This window comes from Xenopus laevis, chromosome 3L, assembly GCF_017654675.1.
Source record: "Xenopus laevis strain J_2021 chromosome 3L, Xenopus_laevis_v10.1, whole genome shotgun sequence".
NCBI lineage: Eukaryota > Metazoa > Chordata > Amphibia > Anura > Pipidae > Xenopus > Xenopus laevis.
Genome location: NC_054375.1, coordinates 95,880,225 through 95,908,044, shown reverse-complemented (window position 1 = coordinate 95,908,044; position 27,820 = coordinate 95,880,225). Strand labels below are relative to the sequence as shown.

General features: G+C 39.9%; 1 protein-coding gene across 3 annotated transcripts; it reads right to left on the bottom strand.

The window, feature by feature from the left end:
- On the bottom strand, nt 1-27,169 carry tmem266.L (transmembrane protein 266 L homeolog). Of its 3 annotated transcripts, none has more exons than XM_018252855.2 (10): nt 27,024-27,169; nt 25,026-25,129; nt 18,016-18,170; nt 16,738-16,811; nt 16,416-16,472; nt 15,747-15,885; nt 13,426-13,541; nt 6,426-6,603; nt 3,591-3,653; nt 1-1,993 (listed from the first exon to the last, which is right to left on the bottom strand). In XM_018252855.2, the coding sequence occupies exons 1-10, from the start codon at nt 27,066-27,068 to the stop codon at nt 1,473-1,475; spliced, it is 1,452 nt and encodes a 483-aa protein (XP_018108344.1). In that variant the 5' UTR covers nt 27,069-27,169; the 3' UTR covers nt 1-1,472. The 3 variants fall into 3 exon arrangements, with proteins under 3 accessions (XP_018108344.1, XP_018108345.1, XP_041442576.1); XM_018252856.2 differs by lacking the exon at nt 27,024-27,169 and adding an exon at nt 26,739-27,006; XM_041586642.1 differs by lacking the exon at nt 27,024-27,169 and adding an exon at nt 26,628-26,696.
- Between the last annotated feature and the right edge of the window lie 651 nt (nt 27,170-27,820).

Sequence of the window (27,820 nt, the reverse complement as noted above, 5' to 3'; positions counted from 1 at the left end):
CATCTTGCACATGATCATTTATTTGCATTTACCAAATACTGCCAAAATGGTTTGTGCATTCAAAAATATAGCAGCATTTGTATAAAATATCTACTCGTTGCTTTATACTGAAATATATGAAAGCAGCTTGGTAAACAGTGTGACTATGCAGAAACAACCCCTCGTTCTTATATTCCAGGGGTGGACCCTGTATTGTCCTCCCAATAATCCTAAACATGCAAATAGTAAAGGGCCATATTTACCAAACACAACGTATCTCCCATTGCTTATATGTTCTCAGAGGCACGGCTTTACAGTGGGACATAAGCTGCACATCTTTGTTTTGCTCCTGCTGATTCCCAAGTGGATGTGGGGGGTGGTATTCACGATGTGACACAGTTGTAAAACTGACACTCGGAAGCAGCCAAGACCCCTATTAGTTACGTGGCTAAACTAAGAATCTTTATATCCAGCTTCAGCATCGAGGCGGCATCATGTATAGAGATTTCATGTCTATAGGAAGCCCCCTGTTTGGGAATTCCTGATCTGCCTACAGAATACTCTCCCAGGCCTGGGTAGAAGGTACAGGTGCACAAGACAAGGAAGCTCAGGCTCTCCCACCCTGGGTGTGCAATACTTACAGGGCCAAAGCTAGAAACATTTTCGGACATTTTTATGACTTTCAGCACATGCGCAGTTGTTTGGGACCGGGAATATTACTCCAACTGCGCTTGCGCTGAAAACGACGATCTGCTTCTGAAGTTTAACTAAGAAAAGAAGATGGCTGCCGTTAACTCCTGAGGACAGAATCTGCACCAAGGGGTAAGTAAAAGTCAGGTAGGCTGGGGGGGGGGGGTGAGGTAGGGTTTTTTTATGTTACAGGTTGAATTCTCCTTTAAAGGACAAGGATGCCTGGGAAGATGGCAGCATGGTGTTCAGTATCCCTGGATAAAAAGTAAATGATGGTTGGTGTGTGTGTGTGTGTGTGTATATATACTGGGGGCAGTTTAGGACCCCCCAAAACACCTGCTAAGGTACAAATAGATAATCTATATGTAATCATGCAGAATTCAGAGTAAAGACTATTTCTATGCATGGTAACAGATATGGGGGGTGTATAAAGCTGCAGTAGCATAAAAAAAATGAAAGCAACAGACATAGCGCCTGTTTCTCATTTAGAAAAGCCATTACTTTTTTCCTGGTAATGGATGTTAAATCACATAGGTGGATTGTTAGTAAATTGAGCCCTAAATATGCGATCAGACAAGTGATCGTTTATGCGAAATCTTTATCTCCTGAGAATGAGAACCTGAACTGCCAAAGTAATCTGTCTAGTGAGGAAGAGCTCTGAAATGCAGCTTTGCTTTGTTTCACAGTGCGGGAGCAGCAACCCTTAATTTACTGCACAAGCCTAAACAGGAACCTATTGCCTATAAGAATCAGTATTAAAATCGGATGAGGGACTTTTGCATCATGTTGCAATGTAATTCTGTTTATTTACTTTCTAGAAGGTGAAGATTAATGGGTAACTTTGCTTTATCATGGAATGTTCCAAATCCCTCCTGGGTCACCCGGTTACTGATGTTTATTCCAGCTATGTGTTTAGGGCTAGATGAGCTTAATAAGGCTGCAGGTTTGCTCAGATGAAGGTTGGCTGGATCCAGCCTCTTGTGAATTAAAGATGTGTCTTCAGAAAAAGATGATAGGAGTTCCTTGTCTGCTACATTATTCACGGTGTGTCTGACAGTTTGGGCCAAAGGACAATAATCAGTGGACTCTTCCCTGGTACTGAAGTCTGTAGATGAGCAAAACACCTGACTGCTGATGCTCTGGGCTAATGTTTCGGAGCTTTCAGGGGATCGGGAGACGCTCCCTGACGTCACACTGCCAGAGCTGCTGTTCTGTTCTGGGTTGAGTTGTACTTCGTTGGAGTAGAGGTCAGAGGAAATGTTAGGGTGGTGATGAACATCGATGGCAGCCGTAGTGAAAATGCACGTGCCAGGAATGCCACTTTCTGCACACAGATAAGAATTTATATACGTTACATATTAGGGATGTACCGACTCCACTATTTTGGATTCGGCCGAACCCCCGAATCCTTCTTGAAAGATTAGGCCGAATACCGAACCAAATCCTAATTTGCATATGCAAATTAGTTGTGGGAAAACATTTTTTACTTCCTTGTTTTGTGACAAAAAGTTACGTGATTTCTCTCCCCTCCCCTAATTTGCATATGCATATTCGGATTCAGTTCAGTTCGGCCAAATCCGAATCCTGCTCAAAAAGGCCGAATCCCGAACCGAATACTGGATACGGTGCATCCCTATTACATATGCCTTCTCAGAAACCAGAGAATATTCTCTCTATTCCAAACTGCATTAAGATTGCTAGACAATATGGAAAATGCACTGCTGAATGCAAACATATAGGCTACAAAGAGATCGCTGCTTAGAAAGGAAAAAGTGAAAGTGTCTGCGCCTCTGCTATAGGCAATGTGCGTATTCTATACTTCTGTTAGGTGCTTGGAATGGTATTCACAGTTGTTGTTTTCAACTGAGCACATAAGCAGTCACAACATCCTGTGTCTTAATCAGAGAGCTGCGTTTCTCTATGGAAAACGGTAAAAAAAAAAAATTCAGGATCCAGGGGATTCAAGTGTTTAATCACATTGTAGCCCTTCAGTAGTAATCGAAGTCTGTTACCTTTGGATACGTTAAAAAGACTTTTAAAGATTAAAATTTTCTCCAATTTGGGTCTACCCAGCCACTTCATAAAAACTTCATCAATAGGCAAGAGTATTTAAAACGACCCCCTTTAAATGACCTGCTTATACCTCACTGGGTGAATGGTTAATGCCCTCAGTGGCCCAAACTAAAACCACATGCAGAAAACGCTACACGTGAGAGCATTATGAATTCTACTGTGGATACAAGTTAGAACTTAACATGTTTGCTTGCTTCAGTCAACTCCCCCAGTATAAATGTTGCCAGTTGTGCAGCACCTGATACTAAAGGTGGAAATAGATGTAACAATTACCATCTTTCTTGGAGAAGATCTTTCCAAGAAAGATCATTCGCTGAATTGTCAGATGTACAGGTAGAAACTATAGAATTCTACCTGTATCTGATGATACATCACTAACAATGGACGATGTTTAGGTGCCTTTAAAAGCACCCGATCAACATTTTCTGTCCAGTCCCATCGACAAGCCAAGTCCAAGTCTTCTACTGATATTGACGGCTCTTTTCCCACCATACACGCACCAAATATCGTATGAAAATTTGTTTTGTACGATATTATCTGTGCGTTTATGGCCACAACCCTCTGCCAAGTATAGCAGAGGGACATTACTAATGTAAGGTTAAATCTATAATTTATACAATAATTATGCAATATCATTGCTCCCCAAGGCCAGGTAACGATGGTTTAATATGTAACAATAATGTCGATTGTATAAAATCCTTATCGTTATGTTCAAGTTACAAAACTGAATCTTAATTTTAAAAAAATGTAGAAATGTTAAAAGTCTGTATAGACAGCTGGTGTCTAGGTTAATCTTTATATTGTCATACACACTATACACTAAGTACAAATACAGCCATAAACCTTACCACTGCTGGGTTCATTATAATACTGTGTGATGTAATTGTTCATGTCGTCCTTCGTAATGACTTCTGAAAAACAAAAGTACCGGCCAGATGTTACATAAAGTTGGGAGTATACTGCATTATGGTGCACAAACAATTACTTGGAAACCAAAAGTGATACAAACACTTTTTCTTCTGTAACATTAAAGGTAAATGCCACCATCACCTTCAAAATGTGATGTACACAGTTTAAAAATCTAAATCCTAGTCCTTAGTGCTACTGGGTACAACTGATAAAGTTCTCTTGGCATTCCTGGTGCTGCACTTTTCATATGGCCATGTCTAGGAATAACAGAATAAAAAAGGGGGCAAGCATTCACAGTTATTTAATGTGCCAGTATAACTCGATGAATACAACTTGGAGGGGTCTCTATCTCCATGCAGGCTGCAATTTTATACCACTGCAAGCTGGTTACATTATAGAGACAAAACACACACACACCACCCCCACCCCACCAATGGTGCAGCCCACATGAGAATGTGTCTAGTGTCGCTTGTTCCCTGGTGGGAAAGTACAAGAAGGAAAGAGGGAGGGATGTTAGACATATATAAGATGTAAACCATTTACAGCATACACATAGGGACTTTATAAGTTAAGCATCTGTAGCAGCTGAAAATAAAACCAGTTCTGTTAGGGAAAAGGTTCAAGCTGTATAAGTAGCAACCAATGAATACACAAGTCTAAATAAATTGGGTTCTACTTGTATGAGACCTGTTATGCAGAATGCTTGGAACCCTGTGTTTTCCAGATAATTATAGATCTTCATACCTTAAGTCTGCTAGAAAATCATATAAACATGAACTAAACCCAATAGGCTGGTTTTGCTTCCAATAAGGATTGATTATATCTTAGTTGGGATCAAGTACAAGCTACTGTTTTATTATTACAGAGAAAAAAAACATTTTTAAAAATTTGGATAAAACGGACTCTATAAGACACAAAGTTCTTGTAATTTGGAGCTTTTTGGATAACAGGTTTCCGGATAATGGATCCCATACCGGTATTTGTGAATTTGGAGGTGCTACAGCACTTATTGCAGTCATATTCGAATCATGTTTGTGACTCCCTGAGAGCCAGATGTATGACTGGCCACTGGGAAAAGAAGTGTCGCTACAGCACTCTGTGGTTTGCAGGTAATTGTTGAACATTTTCCCCACTGTGTACCACCCAGACTCAGCTGCCTGTAACTCTCATGTATCCTGAAGACAACAATCAAAGTTGACAGGAAGACAAAATAAGCCTGATCTGTTGGTCTTGGTTGAGGTTTAAAAGCTTTTTTGGCCATGTTGAGGCCAGATAGCCTGCAGTTAGGGGAGGGCTAGTGCTAATGGGAGAGCTTAGAAGAGCCTGAGTGTAGCTGAGGGCTGTTTGACTCATGCACAAAGGCTCGCCTATCTAATGTTCAATCCCATCATTGTTCTTATCTATAATTCATGCTAAATATTATCTGACCACAAATAGCCGCACAAACACCCGTTCCATTTGGTAGCACAGCAGCTGGACTGAGCAAAACTAACACAACTCTTTATACACAAAATGTTGTGATTAAAGGAAAACGATACCCCCAAACATTGCTGCCCTCTATAAAAATATATTGCATAAAACAGCTCATGGATCCATTACCTGGATCCCCAAAGTTAAGCATTAGGGGAAGGTCATCTTGCACAGACTCCATTTTAATCAAATAATTAACATTTTTTCTACTGAATCAACCTAAAACCCTATTTCTGTAGTAATTTAAATAAATATACCAAATATCCCACTTTGCAACAAGACACATGCCTCTTCCTACTACTATTGCCTAATGAAATCTGCACAGTACAGGTATTCTAGTGTAGTACATGTGTAAAGGGGAATTAATCCTGCTTTACACAATGTTCTCTCCCTACTTTAGGACTTCATTGCACCTACTAATGTTTGTGAGATTTTCTTCTCTCATCATTGTTTTAATTAAACCAATGCACAACACTCAGATACCACCCTATAACCCAATATGTGCAACATCTAGCTCAGCAGGTGCTCCATTCTAACCTACTGTATCTAAACCAACACGTAGTCCCGTGTAACCCAACAAATGCTCTTGTATCACCCAGCCAGACTGCTAAATTGTTTGCCTAATCCTTCTTTTACGTCACTTTCCACCCAATCCCACTAAACCAACCCGCTCTTGCCCTATCAGCCTTGTGGCTCTTACAGCGATAAATTAAAGGAATAGTTCAGTGTGAAAATAAAAACTGGGTAAATAGATAGGCTGTGCAAAATAAAATATGTTTCTAATATAGTTAGTTAGGCAAAAATGTAATATATAAAGGCTGGAGTGAACAGATATCTAATAAAACAGCCAGAATCCAACTTCCTGCTTTTCAGCTCTATAACTCTGAGTTAGTCAGCGACTTGAAGGGGGGCCACATGGTACATTTCTGTTCAGTGAGTTTGTAATTGATCCTCAGCATTCAGTTCAGATTCAAAAGCAACAGATATGACCCATGTGGCCCCCCCTCAAGTCTCTGATTGGTTACTGCCTGGTAACCAGGGTAACCAGTCAGTGTAAACCAAGAGAGCTGAAAAGCAGGAAGTAGAGTCCTGACTGACATGTTATACATCAAATAACTCCAGCCTTTATACATTACATTTTTGGCTAACTAACTATATTAGAAACATTTTTTATTTTGCACAGCCTATCTATTTACACAGTTTTTATTTTTATACTGAACAATTCCTTTAACACTTTATTTACATATACAACACTTGGCTTATCACATTTTCTAGGGGTTGAATATTGGAAATGGAATACTTACCATGAGGTAGCTCTGCAATGTTCTCGGTAGCATCATCATCCGAGTCTCTGTTTGTGATCACTTTGAATCGATCATTTTGTTTCTGGAGTTCATGGGGGATTTTTAGAGCTCTTTCTCTCTCTGCAACCAGATCCAAGTCCTGTTGTGCAAGATGAGCCCTCAGCTGTCTAATCTCAAACTGGAAAGACAGAAAGAAAATGACTATTAGCTTGATCCTTACAGAGTCCGTTACCTGAGTAAAGGCTTCTTCAATGATCTTTTAAAAGAAGTGGAAACATTTGTGCCTTTACCATTGTTGGACACCATAAAGGACAAACCATCACCTCCTGCCTGCTAGATACACTACAGGATACATTTACAAATGGCTTAATTTCAGTAGTTAAATTATTCTCCATTTCCAGTCTATTTGTATTCTTTATTCAATAGTTATAGGCCTCCCTTTTGTATCCAATAAAGCCTTAGTGTTCGTATTTTTAATAAAGTCTAATACCCATGCAGACATTGCTTTGCATTTCCTATACCCCCACATAAAAATTCCAAGTTGAAAAAATTCTTAAATAAATTAAATTCTTCATTTAAAAAGGACACATCTGCACAGAATGGATTGCAGAATTATGCTCAATACACAAAATACCTATTGTCAACATAGTCTAGAGTTAGCTCTCTCTGTGCTACAAGCAAATATAAAAGGTTTTCCCTGATAATGTTAATCCTGGGGATGTCCAATATTGACATTTCTGACAAGTCGTGCCCATAGCGACTCCTTTGTGCATTGGCTCATGTCACAGAACAGCAACCATAATGGTCTTCAGCATTAGGAGTTTATAATGGCATCCCACCCATGGAAACCCTTGTTAGTATGATATAGTGGTATGAAACAACATAGTTATATAGTTAAATCGGGTTGAAAAAAGACAAAGTCCATCAAGTTCAACCCCTCCAAATGAAAACCCAGCATCCATACACACACCCCTCCCTACTCTCAGATGAATTCTATATACCCATATCTATACTAACTATAGAGTTTAGTATCACAATAGCCTTTGATATTATGTCTATCCAAGAAATCACCAAAGCCATTCTTAAAGGCATTAACTGAATCAGCCATCACAACATCACCCGGCAGTAACAAAGTGGCAGCACCCTGCATGGAACCTATAGTTCTGCACAATTTAGTATCATCAACAAGCTGACACTGGTCTTTATTTTTTGGGGGGCTGGGTTTTTTGATTGTATACTTGTCTTGTAGAACAGCTGTCAGGCTTGGAATTTGTATCTGGTTGCCAGGGCTTATTTTTCATAACAACCAAGTCTAACAGTCAATCTGTTTTTGGTTGCCAGGGCCACTGTCTCCAACAACCACAAATAACTTTTTTTTTTTTTTAAAGGTAAGATTTATTTCTTTTTTTAAACACACAACAATCAGACATACAACAAATAAGTACACTCGCAGACTAAACTGTACAAGTTTGGCAGGATGAAAACATGGCACAGGCTATCACCAAGCATAACACAATACAGTGATCGAGCAGTTGAGATGGACACTATCAAACTCAGGTGAACTTTACATCTGAAGGCTAGGTTGGGACCTTCGAGGATATGTAGGATAGCTAACCATGAAGGATTCCATAATAGGAGATGGACTTGGTTAAGACTTGCTATAGAGGGGTCGGGTCAATGTCATTCCACAATCCCCAAATTTTACCAAATTTTGTTGGTGTTCCCCTAACTTCGTAGGTGAGCTTATATAGGGGTACTGCTTTGTTAACCAGTTGTATCCAAGCATTAAGAGAGGGTGAAAGGTGACCCATCCAGTGAAGGGCTACAGTTTTTTTCGCATAAAAGAGTAGGATACGAAAAGAGATTCGAGTATACTTAGCTGGGATTATCTCTTCTAGGACCCCCAAAAGGCAAACTGTAGGTGAAATTATTCTCGGAAAGTCAAGATTGTCCGCTAGAAAGTTTACGACTTGTGTCCAAAAGCTCAATATGTAGTGGCATTCCCAGATTAAATGGAAGAAATCCGCAGCTTGTTGGTGACACCTGGGACAGGAGTCGCAGGGGATCCGGCCCATCAGTTTGAGTCGTGTGGGAGTTATGTAAATATGATGCATAATTTTATATTGTAGTAGTTTGTCTTTCAATGATATCAGGCCAGTGTATATGTGATCTGTTGCTTCGTCCCAGCTATCCTGCTCAAGGCCTACAATTTTGGTATTCCACCAGTCTTGTGCTGATCGAAAAGGTTTGGGGCCGGATAAAAGGAATTGCTGGTAGAGCCGGGACACCAGCTTTGCTGGGTTGGGATCATGAAGAATTTCTTCTATGACTAGACAGGATTGCTGGGGAGTAAGACTGTTAAATTGGGAGTGGAAGGCATGTCGTAATTGTAGGTACTTAAATAATGGAATATGTGTTGGCTGGCACTTTTGTTGTAGTGTGCAAAGGGTGACAAAGGTATGATTCTCAAGGAGGTCCTTCAAGCATTTAATGCCTTGCCTTGGCCAGAAAACAGAGTGTTGCAAGGATCTAAAGTGATTTAGATAGGAATTCCCCCAGAGGGGGAGGTGAGGGGATAGGAGGGGTGGTGAACGGCCCAAAATTTTGAGAGCTATCAGCCAGCCCTTCTGTGGGGTAGTCAGTGTCGTCGGTAATGGGCCAGAATCCCTGGGACTCCTATAGGGAAAATTGCGGAGACCTTCCCACGAGGATAGTAAAAGAGCTTGTAACTGCGAGTTTGGGTTATATGGGTCAGGGTTAAAGCACCAGTGGAGGTAATATACTTGTGAAGCTATGAAATACCAATGGAAGTTGGGGAGGGCCAGACCTCCCACGTCGCATGGTGCACACAGCTTTGACCAAGCGATTCTGGGTGTTTTATTGTTCCAGAGGAAGGGGATCACGATTTGGTTTATACTTTTAAAGTATTTTTTGGGGATATATATTGGCGCATTATGGAGTAGGTAGAGAATTTTGGGGTGGTAAATCATTTTAATGACATTTACTCTACCCCAGAGAGACAGAGGGAGTTTAGTCCATCGATTTAAGGTATTGGTCAGATTAACTAAAATAGGGTCGAGGTTTAAGGTAGTGTATTTTGTGAGATCTGCATGGACTATCACTCCTAGGTACTTGAATTGGGTGGCCCATTCGAGAGGGGTCTCTTGTGGTAGAGATCGAGGTTGGTCAGGGTCAATGGGGAATAAAACTGATTTTTCCCAGTTAACTCGTAGTCCAGAGAATGAGCCAAAGCGGTTGACCAGGTCCAGGAGGGCCGTAAGAGAATCATTGGGATCTGCCAAATATATAAGGAGGTCATCTGCAAAAAGGGAGATTTTTTCCTGAATAGTCCCGTAGGTTAAACCCTTGATTAAAGGAGACTGTCTGGTCAGTATTGCTAGTGGTTCTATTGCAAGGGCAAATAGAATTGGGGAAAGGGGGCAACCCTGCTGAGTTCCCCTTGTTAGTAAGAAAGGGGGGGAAATATGGCCATTAACTCTCACGCGTGCCGTGGGGTTCTTGTAGAGAAGTTTGATCCAGGATATGCATCTAGGGCCAAGTCCGAAACGGGCTAAAACCTCCCATAGGTAATCCCACTCCACCGAATCAAAAGCCTTAGCAGAGTCTAGGGAGGCTACTACTCTGGTGCCTGTTTCAGTATGGGCGATCTGCAGGTTGGTAAAGAGTCTGCGGAGGTTGATGTTAGTGGAGCGTCCTGGCATAAAGCCAGATTGATCAGGGTGGATAAGGTCAGGGACTACCTGTTGGAGGCGGGAAGTGAGGACCTTAGCCAGGATTTTAGCATCTGTATTTAGGAGAGATATAGGGCGGTATGAAGAGCAGCGAGTTGTATCTTTACCCGTTTTAGGGATGACAACTATGAGGGCCTCTGTAAATGATGGAGGTAGTAAATTACTATCGAAAGCACTTTGCAGCGTCTCTAGGTATTTCGGGACTAATTGACCACAAATAACTTTTAGCTGCAGCCCAGAAGGATTGGAATAGGAAGGCAATTCATTTGAAAAACCATAAAAAAATAAATACTAACTGAAAAGTTGCTTAAAACAGTCCAATGTAACATAGTAAATTTTCATCTATTCTAGAAAGGAAAGAGATAACTGTAGATACTGTACATTTATTTTATTAATAAATACAATTATATTAAAACATTATAAAATATAATTATACCTGTAATACATTATCATTACATTTCAAGACCCTCTACAGCATTCTGACTATTTACATTGTATTTGTTTAGAAATTTCCACGTCTGACTACTGAAACAAAACGATTTGCTGCTGCCCACAACTGTGCTTGCCAGGGGGATCAGTAGGTCACTTGAGAAATCAATAGGCCATCCAAGACATGGGCACATGCCAAGACACTGATCCAGATGATTATGCCAGCAATGGGCAGGTATGTGGGAGCTGCCAGTCTTTCCTACCAATGTGATTCAGAAAGTGAACAGAATTCAGACCACTTACACTTTTGCACTCTAACAGGGCCCTCTGAGCACTCTCTCATTACAATGCCCTGACAGTAGGTTGCTATACAGTTGACAACTAGGTCCTGTGTTCATACTGATATTAGCTGAAAATTTACAAATAAACTGTAGTACTGCAAATATTTCAGCAACTGCACTATATTTGAAATATAAAGCTAAATCTAATCCTATAACTATGCGTTAATCTGAAACTGATTTCTGAACAAAGAGCAGTTGCTGCCATCTGCTGATAAGAACAAAACAACTGTATCAGAAGCAGCTAAGACTTAAAGGACCAGTAACGTCAACATTTTTTCTTTAAAAATTAGTTTGTATATAACGAAAAAAAAAAAAACAAGACATATTTAACTTTAAAATCACAAAGTCTTTATTAAAAAATTAACTCCCGAAATTCCGTTTGCGCTCCTCTTCAGAAAAGGCGACAGGGCGACGATCTATCGTGCGGCGTTCGATTTCTCCTCCCTGGCTATCTCCTATAGAAGGCAGGGAGGAGAAATCAAGCACCGCGCAATGGATCATCGCCCTGTAGCCTTTTCTGAAGAGGTATTTTTTTGGTATTTTTTAATAAAGACTTTGTGATATTAAAGTTAAATATGTCTTGGTGTTTTTTTTCATTATATACAAACTAATTGTTAAAAAAAAAATGACTGGTCCTTTAACCCGGCGCTGTATCTAGGGTTGCCACGTTTTCTAAAATTCTTTACCGGCTGGTGGGGGGTGGGGACACAAAGGGACCGGTCGTAACGTCAAACGGGGCAGGTGCGCCCACAGACACTTCAAGATGCAAAAGAAAAGTTAAGTTCCAGGGGATTGGGGGCAGGACGAGGAGTCTTTTTAAGCGTATTACAAATTTACCGGCAGCTACATTGCCGGTAAATTTGTAATACAGGCTTTGGCAGGTATTTTACCGGCTAGGCCGGTTATTACAGGCCGGGTGGCAACCCGGCGCTGTATCTGAACTGCATTCAGAAAAGACCAGCAGCATTTTTGAATAAAGGAAGGACGTTGTACAGCAGCCCTGTGCTTTATTACACATAGAATAAACAAGAGTTTGGGTTGAAACTTACTAGGGAATTTTAAATGAATTCAGATCTAGGAGTGATTGTAGATATATCAATGATTGGACAGAAATGCTATTTTACAGTAATGACAGCAATACACAGGCGGAATCTATTTGCTTCTTTATCTAAAAATTTACCTAAAAATAGGTACAATTTAAGCCACGCTTCCAATCCACCATTCATCACAAAGTTGTGCCCTAATCTGACTTGAAGCCTGCCCACACTGCGGTGAGTCTTGTCCATTTCAGGATGTGCTTATCAAAGGAATAGTGACATGTTCCTAATGTGGAAAGTGTTTTAATCAGCATAGCAGCATCAGCTTCCATGCCAAATCTAACCTCACTTTTTGGTAACATTTGGATGATGATTTCTTATCTGATTTCTCATCACAGCCCAAGAGCACAATGAGCATGTGCAGTGCCACTGGCACTCAAAATATGTTCTATCAAGATAAGAAGATGGGGAACTTGGATCTTTACTGTTATAGGACTGCTGAACCTCTGGGCTGGTACATTAAGGTCAGTCAAAAAATATATGTCTATATAAAATTCATACCTAATCCACTTGGGCCGTACATGCAAGATATATCTTGTGTATAAAACAGGTCCACATAAGTTCTGGGACATGGAAAATTCCTCATAGAGACAGAGACAAAAGCCAGAAAGTACCATTCCGCTTCCCATGAACATGAATGGGACAGCTGACAGCAACAATATAATCTAATGGTTTAAAAGGAGCCAGTACTGGCACTATCAGATGGTTTCCATGCAAATGAATAGGAGATTGTAGAGGCAGTTATGGGTGCTTCTCAGCTAGCTGAAATACACTGGTAGAGAAAATGCTTGGTGTTTGAACATGCCTTCTTCAGAGTATTTGCTTTGTAACATTCATTGGAAGTCATAGAACAGTCATTATATAAATCGTATGTAATGTTTTTATTCCAAGTCCCCTGAAACTGACCTCCAAAATAGGTCTGATTAACTAAGATAGGTGCTAAAGTGCACTGATGTACCCATAGCAACCAATGCGATTGCATTTATAATTTGCAATTACAAGTAATGCTGTTATGAGTAACTGCACCTGCACCCGGGTAGCTGACATAACCCCCACAACCTATTCAGACTTCTATGGCTGCTTCCAACCTGATGTACTGATAGCCTTCTGTAGAATCTCTTGAAATATCCTTGTTATCTGATATAGATGGCTACGTGGCAGGAAATAATTTTCTCCAAAACTGAACTCATCTTCTAAAAAAAAAAATATCACATTTCTGCTCTTTTCCTGTGCATATTTCTCTCTTTGCTCCTATAAGTTTAGGAAGAGACTGAACCACTGGTTTCACATGCATCTTAGGAAAAATGAGTATCTGTTAAAACCTTTAGTGACTCCTGTTAATTTGTATCTTAACACATGAAAAGGATTTCTTTCAACTTACTGCTTGCTCTTGGCACATTTGTGTTAGGTGTTCCAGCTGCTCCTCCTGGATGAGTTTGGTTTTCTCATACTGCTGCACCATAATCTCCATCTCTACTTTCATTGGTAAAACATAAGCTACAGGAAAAACAGAGGCAAAAAAACGAAATTTGCTTGCTCACATGCTGTTTATTTCTAGAGATTTTATGATGGAAATGGAAGTTATGCTCAACACTAAGCAATTTTAAACCATTAAGTGGGGGTGCAGCATTTATACATAAACAAGAAGCTCTTTGAACTTTGTGCATTAAAGGGGTTGTTGACCTTCCAAACAATTTTTCCATTCAATTTTTTTTTCCGATTATTCCCCAGAAATAAAGACTTTTTTAAAATACTCTCCATTTTTGTATTTTTTTTCAAAATAGAAGTTTAAAATTTAATGTCCCTGTCTCTGGGGTTTGAATCTGACAGCTCAGTAATTCAGGTGCTGATTCTGAACTGTTACAAATTTTGCAACATTTAGATGAATGATTGCTGATACTCCACAGATGCTGTTGAGAAATGTAGTAATTTCAAAAGCTGCCTTTAATGAAACTAAGGGATTCTGCTCAGCAGGGACAAAGATAAGAAATGTATCAACTAAATGTATCAATTTAGAACAGTTTACAGAGTCAGTGACCCCCCCCCCCCCGAGCTGCTTTAGAAAGATGAAAAATTAGACTTACACTTCAATATTAGAACAATGGTCACAAATAGAAAATAGAAAGAGATTGGAAAAATGTATTTCTGGTGAACTATCTGAAACCAACTGAACTGGAAAAAAGTGTTGGAAGGTAAACTTCTTTAAGCAATTAAGGAACACCCTCCCCTTTAAACAAAACAGTAATTGTTTGTCCATATATTGCAATATATTTAAGCTGGCCAACTACGTCAAAGTCATCCCTGGTATGGCCAGTCCTACACCGACTTTAACCTAATTTATTAAGAATTCTACTGCTCCATTATACATTTTACACAGTGTAGAGTCCTGCAGCGGGTCGGGTACCCACGGGTTACCTGCAAAAAAAGCAGGCACCCTGCAGAATGAGGGGAGGAGTTTCAGTTGCGGGTATACCCGAGGGTCGCATCTAAATGTCTTCTTTTATGTAATATTGTCTATATTTTACTCCTTTCAAAGTTTTACAAAACTTGTTTCTGTCCCGCCCACTTTTGATAACGTCACTTCCGGTTTGCAGCACCATCACTTAATGATGGTGGTCGGCGGGTTGCGTTGCCGATAAGGCAGTGACGGGTCTGGGTCGGGTAGCAGATCAAAGTGGCAAAATATGTGGGTTGCGGTTCGGATCGCGGGCTGCTGGTTGCGAGTTCGGGTCTTAGAAATTGGTTCCACGCAGGACTCTAACACAGGGACTTAGTTTTACCTGCAACTTATTTGCTGCTTTCAAGGTTAAAACTGCCCTTTTTTTGGCCACCACTGGGATCACCTGACTTTAGCTGGAAAGGGTGGAGCTACAACATAGAGTTGACCACTCCTGTATAAATTATAACAAACAAGGGAAAGATGTGCTCACCACGAAACAACTTTAAATCATTAGGCGGGGGTACAATGAGGGTGTGAGCACATAGTTCATGTAGACAGAGGTCCTCTGCACTCAACCCATTATCATTATATTAAGGATATTACAACATTTTGTGCATTAAGCTACTAAAAATGCCCTCCCCTTTAAACAAAACAGGGATTGTTTGTCCATATATTGCAATATATTCGGTCTGGCCTGTCGTAAATTACTTTAACCTTATTTATTAAAAATTCTATTACTTCAATATACAGTACATTATTCGCATGGACTAAATTTTACCTGCAACTTGCTTTCCAAGGTTAATACTCCTAAATGATTGCCCTTTTGTTAGTCTGCCGTGACATCCAAACGTTTGCCCAATGGTTGGCCACTCATTATGATTCTTCATTACCCATACTTTTAATTCTGTACTCAGAATTTTTTCAATCACAGTTCTTTTCTCCCCCATAAGGCCTACCACCCAAGGTTACTTGATATTTAAGGAGAAGACATGGCTTAAGATCTGTCACCTTCTATTTTGTTTGTCAAGGAAAATAAATTTTACCTACACTATATGATTTAATTCTTGTTTCCTTCAGTCTTGAAATTCCCCATCACAGCAAGCAGGCAGGCGCCACTTTGTGAGCACTGTCATTAATACAACATTTGTACATGTGGGCAGTGAAATTTGCAGAATGAAAAGTTTAAACACCTTTATAACAGCTATGGATGTTTTAATTAAAAAAAAATGCATTTCATGTGTAATTTGTACATACATACATACCATCAATAATTCGTTTGATTCTCCAAATGCGCAAGGAGATGAAGAGACTGATAGCGTCCCAAGGGCTGCTGGGACCATTGGCAACAGTGGAGGCAACCATAGGAGCCAATGAGAGAACAATTACTGCCCCATCAAACACCTGTTACAAACACAGTACAGTAATATTAGCACATTGTTCTCATTATTATGTTCCTAGCTAGCTTTAGGCACATACATAGGACAAACTCATGATTTTATTCATGCAATGCCAGTGGTTCAGAGCCAGAAGCTGCAAACAGCTGTAAGGGCACTGTAGGAAAGCTATCACAGGAGATTCAATATAATCTGCAATTCTTAACCACTTTTAACCGTCACTAGCTGAACATATACAACAAAATGCCATTGGTCAACGTGACATGGTTAATAAGCTTCAGTAAGCTCTTTACCCCAGCAGTCCTCTAATCTTTAAATAGAATTATGTAACCACCAATTGTTATCTACTAGAAAAGGCTTTATTGAAAGACAGCATTATGTGAAAACCTGCAATGTTTGGGTATAGTTTCCCTTTAACCACTGTATTGACTTTATTTTATATTTCACTAACTATAAGGCAAAATTTCTATTGATAAGCATACATCAAATAAAAATTGCTTGTGCTTTAAATTCAGAAGACCACAGATAGGTACTCACTTCAACTTTGTTTTCAATATAATCCCATATACCCAGTATAACGATCCTTAGGACAGTCTAATTAAAAAGAGAAAAACTCGTTACTTAAGAGTAGACATACATTGTACGGTTTACTTCTGAATATGGATTTTTCATAAAAGTATAAAGACGATTATCACTGCAAATAAATATTCCATTAAGGCAATATTTTTATCACCTTAACTTCCTTTGACCCCCCAATAAAAGTAAGCCTCAATACCTCGAAAAACAGAATCATATTGGTAGAGAAAGAAAGTACTCTGATTTCTTACTACTAGTTGTAAGAATTGTTGGATTTCCTTACCTCCACAAAAAACATTGACAGGATTGCTAAACTAATCCAGTGGATGATTCCTGAACACTGAGATGCACTTGAAACTGTAAAAGAAAAAAAATAAGTCAATCCCCAAGCCCACCTTTATGCATTGCAGCCATTATGCACCCGAGGTGAAGCCTGTTGTTTCTGTATTTGTTCCACACTTTGTGGAGTAGAGAAGTATGATACAGTTTTCTCTCTCTCTTTATTGCTTATGATTAAGGATAAAGGAACACGGGGCTTTGGAATAAATCATTAGTGTCATAGGGCTGCAATCACATAATTCAAACTTGGTCACGTGGAAAATCACCACTCCGGAATAAATACATTTGCCCATAGTGCTGCTATTCTTTGTGGACTCCCAGACACTTTGAATAACTTTGGCTGTTAAACAGGAAAGTATTTGCTTAACATGTGGGCATAGCACTCATTTATAGTTCAGTTACAAATATAACATTTCAGTTACAACATACATGAGACCATATAAGCAATAAATATGATAGATCTCTTGATGTTGTGACACCTCATGTAGACACATACATCATATAATGGAATCCTTTTCCAGACCCACCACACAGCCTATGCATCAGTTTATAACAAATCTATACTCAGTTAAGCCACTTTCACCTTTTGTTAAAAGAATCTTTAGAGGCTATCCTTACTATCGACTCGCACCTGATCACTCTCAACACGTACCCAATCCGACCTAACACCTCTATTTGTAGACCCGCACCCCACCAGGCCCAGACTGGCAATCTGTGGGTTCTGGCAAATGCCAGAGGGGCTGCTGTAAGGTCCCATAGACAGTCAGTATTTAGTGGGCTGGTGGAGGACTATTTGAGCCTCTTTCTACTTGGAAAGCCAGGGCCTATTTTGACTCCCAGTCCAGAACTGCACCCGACCCACCGCATCTCTGACATCACAAAGGGATGGGGCGGAGCAGTCAACCCTCTATAAATAGAGGCTACCAGAGGCAGAAGTGGGGCAATAGTAGTAAGCTTGCAGGTGGGAGAGGTGGAAAGAAGAGTTCGATCAGAACCTACCTGTGACACACAAATCTTGTGTGAATGTCAGCCCAAATCAACGGTTTCAGGCTGACCTGCACATTACTATTTCACGCAAATCCAGACCCACTGAAGAAGACAGCAGTCAATAGCCAGGTAGGTGTCTGCCTTACTACATGCCACAAAGCACATCAACTCACCTGTAACTATACCAAGAGCACTTACCTGTACATGCTAAACACCGATCACCAAATTTACTTACATTGTAGCAGCTTTGTGTCTATCAGTAGCTCCATTGTCAATAGAATGACCACCAGAATCACACAGGCCATCAAAAAGCTGTTTAAACCAGCACTTAGCAGAAACATGTGCCACATCGTGGCTCTTCTACCACAGCAAGGCTTCAGCCAGCTAGACCTAAGGATAAGAAAATACACTTGGATTAAACATTGCCGGTAATTTATTAAAGCACTTTAAAGCAGTACGATAATGTTTTGTCATCTACATGATTTAATACAATTCCAATTAGCCCTATAATCTTCTTTCATTACCGATACTATTTAAAATGAAAATAAGGCAAGGCAAGATACCAAACTTGTGCATAATTAGCCAACAGATTAACATTGTTAGCAGCATTTGAAAAAAAGATTCTATGGATGCCGCATGCAATGAACCAGAGCACTTTTGCAATCTCCACTAATTTTTTGAACATGTGTATATTTTTATTTATACAGCACTGCTTGTATACACAATGCTGTATGTTCAAACATTAAAGAGTGTGGGAATTCACTCAAATGTTAGCCTTAGCAATAGCTTGTAAAGCAGCATCCACTTGTACATAGAAAAGCAACAACATCAAGGTATTTTAAAAAGGTATTTTAAAAAGAAATACATATTTTTTATTCAAAACAGAGTTTTTAAAGGAGAAGGAAAGATACGGAGGCATTTTATTGCCAATAGATTAGCTGCAATAGTGCAAGCTAGAATGCTATATTTATTCTGTAAAATGTTTTGCCATACCTGAGTAAAAAGCTCTAGAAACGCTCTGTTTGTTTAGGATAGGAGCTGCAGTATTAATGTGGTGTGACATCACTTCCTGCCTGAGTCTCTCCCTGCTCTGGGCTCAGATTACAGCAGAGAAGGGAGGGGTGGGGGAAGAGGAGCAAACTGAGCATGCTCTTGCCCAGGGCAATGAGGTTTATGCTGAAAACAGGAAGTCTGATACAGAAGCCCATGAGTACACAATAGAAGGAAAGAAATGCAGTGTTTCTTTTGACAGGGGACTCAGAGCAGCATTACTTTGGGGGTTTACTGGTATATTTAGATGGACCTTTCTGATAAGGCTTACTTAGTTTTAACCTTTCCTTCTCCTTTAAGAGAGAAGTGACTTGTAAAAATGTGTAACAAAAGTAACAGTAATTGACAGTTCTTGTTTATTAGCCAGAACAGCCTGTTCCACATGTAGTCTGTCTGCACAGGTCTTGCTCTTTACTGCAAACTCTTAGCCAATTTAGGACAATTAATCCATACAGCCTTGGTTTTTCCAAATGTGTTTTCACACAACTTCTCACTTAGCATGTACCTTACCCAGACTTTCTATTTCCCACATCCCTGGATAGCAACTCTTCCACGGCTGGTGACATCACTCACCACACCTGCATTCATTATATCACATGCTGATTCACCAGCTTCTATTATTCTCCTCATATGCTGGGTATCATGGGACATTCTGGGAGATTTGTACCTACTTTCTAGTGTTTTCTCAGACACTGTGCCACAACAGGTATGGGACATGTGATCCAGAATGCTCAGGACCTGGAATTTACCAAATAAAGGATCTTTCCATAATTTGGATCACCTTACTTTAAGTCTACTAAAAATCATTTACACATTCAATAAATCCAATAGGATTATTTTGCCACCAATAAGGAATTATATCTTCATTGGAATCAAGCACAAGCTACAAGGATTTTATTACAGAAAAAAAGGAAATCATTTTTAAAAATGACAATTATTTGATTAAAATATAATCATTGGGAGATGGCCTTCCTGTAATTTGGAGCTTTCTGGATAACAGGTTTCCATGCTGCAAGAATTACTTGAGTGTGAAAAGTAAATCATTAAATCTTTTTACAGAATATCAACCAACATTACTGCTCAGTAAAAAATATTGGGTGAATGAATCATCCCCAAAAACGTTCTTTATTCTGTGTAGCTTATTATTTGCTTTTCACTTCAGTCTTTTTTCCCCAACCGGAAAAATTTTAAATGAAGCTGTCGAGTAATAAAACCTTTTTCCCTGGACATACTCCATATCAGAACTCACCGGGATATCCCCGCCCCCCTGCCCCATCAGAAGGACCCTCCCCTAAGCTTTAAAAGCCACCCCCACCCCCTCCACGTCGTCTTTTTTCCTTCTGCTTTCCTTGCTCCATTGAAAGCAATATTTTTGCTTTTTAACCTTGGGAAAGCATTAGGTGACCGGAAATGGCACCTAGGGACTGGGGTTTTTTGATCCATGAGATCTTTTCCCCTGCACATTACCTCATATTTGGGACCTTCAGCGCTGTTCAGCTGGAAAAGGTAGGACAAAGCTGTTACAGTATGCTTGATCCCATGTGTCTTCCTGGCTGTCTGTATGGCATCCAGCGGCAAGTGCCTGTCCCCCCATCCGTGTGCCCTCCTGGCCTGCCTAAAAGCGTCCAGTGGCAATGGTGTGTGACCCTGCACCCCTGTATTTTTGCGGATGGGCGTGGGAGGTGGAAGGTTCTGTTCACAAGTAACAGTTTGGTTTATAATGTATTCTTGCACAGAACTGTAAGTTCTCTATGTTATATTTTTAGAGACTTGGATACCTGCTTAGGATAACCAGTATATTCCAATTGTGATGCATTTCAATCTGTTCTGCGTACACCTCTTCACAAATAAGTTCTGTATGTTGGTCCTATAATTGGTTGACACTATCCACCTCTGGCTAGTGATGTGAGATGGTCTGTCTCAGGGTGAGTTCCCTTTTAGGACTGGGTCCTAGCAGGATTTTCTTCCTCTTCATATAATTCGCCATAGGGATATGAGATGGTCAGTCTCAGTGTGAGTTCCCTTTTAGGACTGGGTCTTAGCAGGATTTTCTTCCTCTTAGTATAGTTCGCTATAGGGATATGAGATGGTCAGTCTCAATGTGAGTTTCCCTTTAGGACTGGGTCCTAACAGGATTTTCTAAGTATAATTGTTCATTGGTCTCTTCCTCTAGGATTGGAGTTGAGATCAGTTAATCCTGTACATTACTAGGTTCTGCACCTGGAGCTGATAGTATGTCGAGTGCTGTACTTCACAACAGTAAGTACTGCAATATTATCCAGGAGTCCATTAGAGCCTAGTTTCCTCCCAACTGGGCATTAAGCTTGCTTTGTCTCAGGTCATTTCATTTTGTACCCATATAACCATGTATATATTGAGACCTACAGGCAACCCTACAAAACTGTCTAAACTTAGAGGAGAACTAAGACTTAACTAAAGAAGTAGGGCAGAAATGTTGTACATTATGTTTTGGGCTTCTGTGCCAGCCCGAATTTAATAATCAGAGCTGGAGCATCAGCTTATATGACAGACAAACCTCATTTTCTACTTGATGATTTGTGAAGACCCCTAAGCTTAGCTTTGCAACAGCTGGTTTGAGCACACTGAGCATGTGCATGTCATAGACACTCCTAACAGAATTCAAGATGAGAAACTCCTGTGACAATTCTGAAGGCCTGGATCTTTAATACTACAGAGATGCTGAACCTTTAAAGTAAAGGAAAGGTTCTCAACAAAAATGGCACTAAAAGATTTAACATACATGTGCCTCCTGAGTCGCTGTATTAGCGCTTCTCTATTCAGATCTATTTAGAAGTTACGCGTCTTATAAGTGTCTTCTTTATGCAGGAGATTGCCGGTGCCATTTTCAAATCGGTGATGTCACTTCCCCCCCCCCGCAGCTCCTCCACATTGCGCATGCGTTCATTTTTTTTTTCACTTCGGTTGACACACCATCAAAGCTGCTGCGCATTGTGTGGAGATCGTAATTCTACCTTTCATTTTAGGCTCCTGCTATTAAATAACTCCCACATGTCTGCGCTTACTACACAGCAAACCACTTGAAACATAGAGGGGAGGTTAGCTTCAATGGAAAAAGTTACGATGCAAACGTGGATTAAGTGGGTGGGGCTAACGGCGTCAAGCATTTCTGCACGTTCAAGCTCAGTATGCAAACGAAGAATGAGAAGAATGGAGCTCTCTGCTGTGAAGTGCGCATGTCTTTGCCCGGGGAAATCTCTGTTCAGGGAGAAAGGGAAGCTTCACAGGCTTGGAACAGGTACTGCATTCAGTGACACGACTTTGCCATTTCATAGGCAAACTAAGCAACAGGACGGTGAGTTAGGGAAACATGTTTCTGACTATATTAAGGCTAGGTTTTTGAGATAATGTTGTTTTTAGACTTTCCTTCTCCTTTAAGCTGGATGAATAAATTCAATATATAAAATATGGAATTTCTAGCCATATTCATTTTTAGGGATTAGCTCTTCTTTAATAATATAACTAGTTTACTATGATGTCATCACAGGGAGTTTTGTCTCTAAAACTGCATTAGCGGGTATATAAATCCTATGACAAATGGTATGTAGTTTGTCTTAAAAAACGTTCCCTTGCCATTGACTAAATATACGAAAAGATCGCTAAATAATAATAATTTTGACAAGTATATAATTTCACAATCTCTAATTTTAGAAGACTGTCCTATCCCTATCCTTATCCAACATTCCACACCCACATTTAACATAATCCCAGTTTTGGAGCATATTTTCTGGACTTGGGAGAGTGTTAAGAGTTCCCCAGTTTTCTGAGTGTTTCTTAAAATGGGAGGTGGAAGAAGAAAACCAAAATTTTTAACATATTAGAAAAAAATTATATTTGCAGTTACCAAAAAATTATTTGCAAAAATAAAATAAGAATAGTAATTAAAAAACAGAAAAAAATAAAAAAATAACATCACTCACAAATTAGAAAACTATGTGCAAAAACAAATGCTTTAGTACTAGTTGCTTTTGTAAAGGCCAAATATGTACAACCACGCAGTTAGAAACATCCACAAAATCAGCCGTACAGACCTCATTTTAAGTTTACTTTGCAGCCAAACCCACATCTCACACAGAAAAGATATACAATAACAAAAGTTGTCTATGTAATTATGACTAGGGATCTACTGACATAGAAATATCCAGTCACGGGCAGAATGGGGATATCTAGGTGTTGCTAACCACAGTTCCCAGGGCAGGTTAAATCCAGTATTCTCTGGCTGTGGATGAGCAAACAAACTCTTGTTCTGAAAAAGTTCTTTTACAAGTACCTGTACATGTCACCAGCAGCATTTATTAACCTTAAATGCACTCTTTAATGCTGCAATAAATAATCCAAATACACTAAGGACACACAATTTCTTGATTCAGATGAATCTCAAAATCCCTAACTGAATACAGAACCAAAAAATAAAACATTTACATCATGTTGTCAACAACTTTAAAGATGAATGAATTCTAGGATTTGATTCCTGCAAAAAGTTGCTAGAACTTGAAAATGTACCTAGTAAATTTAAGGTATGGAGATCCAAATTACCGAAAGACCTCTTATCCATTGGCAATCCCTGCATTGTTCACACTTGTAACTAGGGTTGCCATCTGTCTAGTTTTGACCCGGGCAGCCTGGTATTTTGAAGGGCTGCCCGGGTCAAAATTTCCTGCCCAGTTTTCCAAATAAGGAAAACCGGGCAGGATTTCTTTGATTGACACTGCGATTTGCCATTCGCCGCAACATAGCCCCAGCCCTGATGTCACAGACACTCCCATCTACGCCATGGCCCCGACCCCTGGCGTCACAATTCATCTAAGATTCAAAAGCAACAGATATGACACATTTCTGTTCAGTGAGTTTGCAATTGATCCTCAGCATTCAGTTCAGATTCAAAAGCAACAGATATGACCCATGTGGCCCCCCTCAAGCCTCTGATTGGTTACTCTCTGGTAACCAATGTAACCAGTCAGTGTAAACCAAGAGAGCTGAAAAGCAGGAAGTAGTGTTCTGGCTATTATGTTACACATCCAGTCACTCCAGCCTTTATACATTACATTTTTGCCTAAATATATTAGAAACATGTTTTATTTTGCACAGCCTATCTATTTACCCAGTTTTTATTTTTATACTGAACAATTCAAAATTGGTCTCTCTTTCTTTAACTTTATTTTATATAGATGTTATTGCACTATTATATTTTTTTTACTCTTCCTTTTAGATATTTATATTTGGACATTTACTTGGAGGTTCTGGAATAAACCTTCAGGCATTAGCACTGGCCTAGCCACACGCCAGTTAACAATCCAGAAACAAATGAACAGCCAGTACCTTAAATGTTGCAGGGTGATTCCAAATTTATTACATGGTGCTTCAACCTTACATGAGATCAAACGTTTCGGGGCCACATGTCCCTTCCATAGTGATAAGGTTTTTGAAACTTTTAGGCGCTTAGCTATTTAGTGACGTATTTATTAACACTGGAGCTGAACATTTGCCCACAGCAAACAATCAGCAATTAGATTTGAACACTCACCTATAATTTAGAAAACAAAATCAAAAATCGGATTGGTTGCTATAGGTAACATCACCGGTGATGTTTGTCTCCAATGTTAATACACGCCTTTGTTTCTTTTATAATATAGGGTTTGGAGTACATGGCAGACAGAACAGCCTTAGTAGAGGGGTAGTTCCGGCAAAAGCTTGGCAATGCATATATTATAATTCTCACAATATTATACTGACACCCCTTAGCTTGCAGTGTGAACTATATGACTATATCACTGTTGCTCCCATAGCTATTATGCTACAAGTTAGGCACTCTTATGGGAAGCTGCTACAAAAACCAAGAGACAAACCAACAGTATTCTGGCAGCCATTGATTTTGCCATTACACACTCAGACTTACCAATAGGACTGGTGAGTTAGTCAAAGTGCCTCAAGATGGCTGCTACACTGACATGTAAATGTCCTTAGGAATGGGGTTGGAAAGTTCTGACAGCTGAGTTGTTAATGGTCTTGCTTAGTAATGTTTGCACTTTTTCCTTAAAAAGTATTTACATTTACAGCTTTAAATACTTTCACGAGTATACATTATAATAAATGTTACTATTAGTACGGTTATACTTTTCCCTTAGAGATATAAACAACAATGTCAGGGATACATACTGTGGATATGTCATAATGACAGAAGCTGCCTCCAACAATACACGGTTTTCATAATTCAGCCAGCCTTTTCTCCTGGTAGAGAGAAAATATATCCGTAGATTGGTCTAAAAGGTTAAAAGAAAATATAATGTAAGACAAAATCCCTACTATGTATGTGTATATACACATACAACATGTATTATCTTAGGAAGGCAGACACAACTAAATAATTAAAAAATGCAATAACAACAACAACTGTAATACTGCAGATGAATAAAAACTACAGATTAACAGCTCATTAACCTCCTCCTAAAAATGGGGATCAAACGTTTTCATCTGTTGAAATGCAGTTCAGACCCATAAATGAAATCTGGGCAAAGATACCTTAGCCAGTTTTACAGTAAAGCTAGTATATGCTTTATGCAGTAAAAGCAAGATGAATAGTTTGTCAAGGACACAAAATATACCAAACAGGTGTCTGTGTGTAGGTCTATTAATAAGCATTGGGCTACTGTATGAATTTCAAGTAAAGTTATGGTCCTTTTGGTTTACCTTCTCTACCACATTCTCTTACCTACAGGAGATGCTAGACTGTCTGGATACTGCCCATATGCCCATCTCAGCATGTGCTATTATATGTTCACTCACCCCATATTTATGTATGTATAAATAAATTTGTTTTTGAATGTCTCTAAGTTTATGTTGAGAATTATACCTATAAATATAAATCAGAAGCCACTGTAGATTATAATAATCAGTTTCAAGAGGAACTGAAATGTTCAGAACACGGCTTTGCATGGAAGCTATTACTATAACTTTTTTAAGGTTCCTTATGAAACTTACTGCAAAAAAAAAAAGAAAATTTACTGCAGTAAAACAAGGATTAACTAGGGATGCACCGAATCCAGGATTCGGCACCGATGCGGCCGAATACTTCTGCCTGGCAGAACCGAATCCTAATTTGCATATGCAAATTAGGGGCGGGGAGGGAAATTGCTGGACTTTTTGTCACAAAACAAGGAAGTAAAAAAATGTTTCCCCCTTCCTACCCCTAATTTGAATATGCAAATTAGGATTCGGTTCCGTATTTGGCCGAATCTTTCCCAAAGGATTCGGGGGTTCGGCCGAATCCAAAATAGTGGATTCGGTGCGTCCCTAGACATAACACACATTTCATGTGGAGATTTCTGTTAATGCTGACAATATGCAAATCCCATTCAAGTGGACCCTTAGGATAAAGTAAATGTTGTGTTTATATGAGTTATTTTAATGGTTGACAAGAATGACAACAGCTGGGGGCCACAAGTTACTCATTGCTGCCAAAGTGAAGCTGTAACTGTCAGATAACAGATATATATTTATTGAACTGACACAGTCAAATAAAGCCCATGGGACCCCCTAGAAGTAGTGCATGTAGGGTCCCCAGCATGTAAAAGAACTTAGCTTTTCAGGGCCACAAAACTGACTGCAAGCTCTTGGGAGCACCAGATCACGTGCATGCCATTAATGAACTGCAGGTAGCAGGGCTGAAATAGCAGCAAACAAATGGAATTTCCACTGCATTGGCTAGACACACAGCCTCCTGCATCCAAGGCTTCCATTCAGCTGATCTGGTGATACTACCCTCAACCTGCTCTTCTCCCATCAGATCATCTCCACCAGCAGTAACGACCTCCTCCATCAATAGGGGCAGACGCCGGGGTCTAAAGGATGTCACGGCTGTGCTGCACTTACTTGGATTAGCAGCCTCTTGCTGTCAGAGCTGCAGACTCGGGAAGGGAGGGCGGTTGCTTAAATGCTTGCATACGCTTTCCTCACACTGATTCTGTACTGCTCGTTCTGTGTGTCACAGAAGTTTAAGCCCCGGTAAAGCTCCATGGGGATTGGATATGCTGCAGGGGAAGTTCCAAATCCTCTTCCGAAGTCTACAGCTCACTTACGGGAGGGCGTCTAATCCAAGCAAGTGCATAATTCCCAACAGTCTCGCTTTTCCTAACACAGCCCCGGATAGTTACTTACACCTCCAGCAGAGCTGTTAATTGGAAGCTTCCTGCCTCCTGTCATACAGAAGACCCTGACGCTACTAATCTCATCACGCGAGACTATGGCGTCACGACTACGCGTAAACGCGCTTATGCGTCACGCAACTGCCTCGTGAGAATCTTGAGCAGAGATTGCATATATAGCGCAGTTTTACACAATAGAAGCTCCTTGTAACTGGCGGTAGATGCGCTCGTTTGGTTTTCCTCTGGTCGCACCTTCATTTTTTAAGAGGACAATAAAAAGTAAAAATACGTTTCTTTCGTGTTGGTTGCTTTAATTCCTTCTCAGCCACCTCAGCTCCCAATAGTTTCTAAGAAGTCATTTATATTTCCTATTTGTGGCAGGGAACCAAAATAACAAAAACAGACTTTCCTAGTTGGGAGTAGTACCTGCCGCCATCAGAACATCTTTTATCAATTAAACCTTAAAAGGTTTTTGGATTATGTAGTAAAATGCACAAAGTTTGCCAGGCAGCAGTAACCCATAGCAACCAATCAGCAGGTAGCATTAACTGGTCACCTGTTTAAACGTAAACATCTTGGTTGCTATGGGTCACTGCTCCTCGCCAAAGGCCATAGACGCACAAATAATGTGGTACGAAACTAATTTTCGGACGATATTCGGTGTGTGTATGGTGAGAAACAAGCAGACCGATATCGGCAGAAGACTTGGCTATCGGTCGGCTAGTCGATCGGGCTGGATGGAAAATTTTGATCGGGTGCCTTTGAAGGCACGCGAACATCGCCCATTGTTAGTACTGAATCGTCAGATGC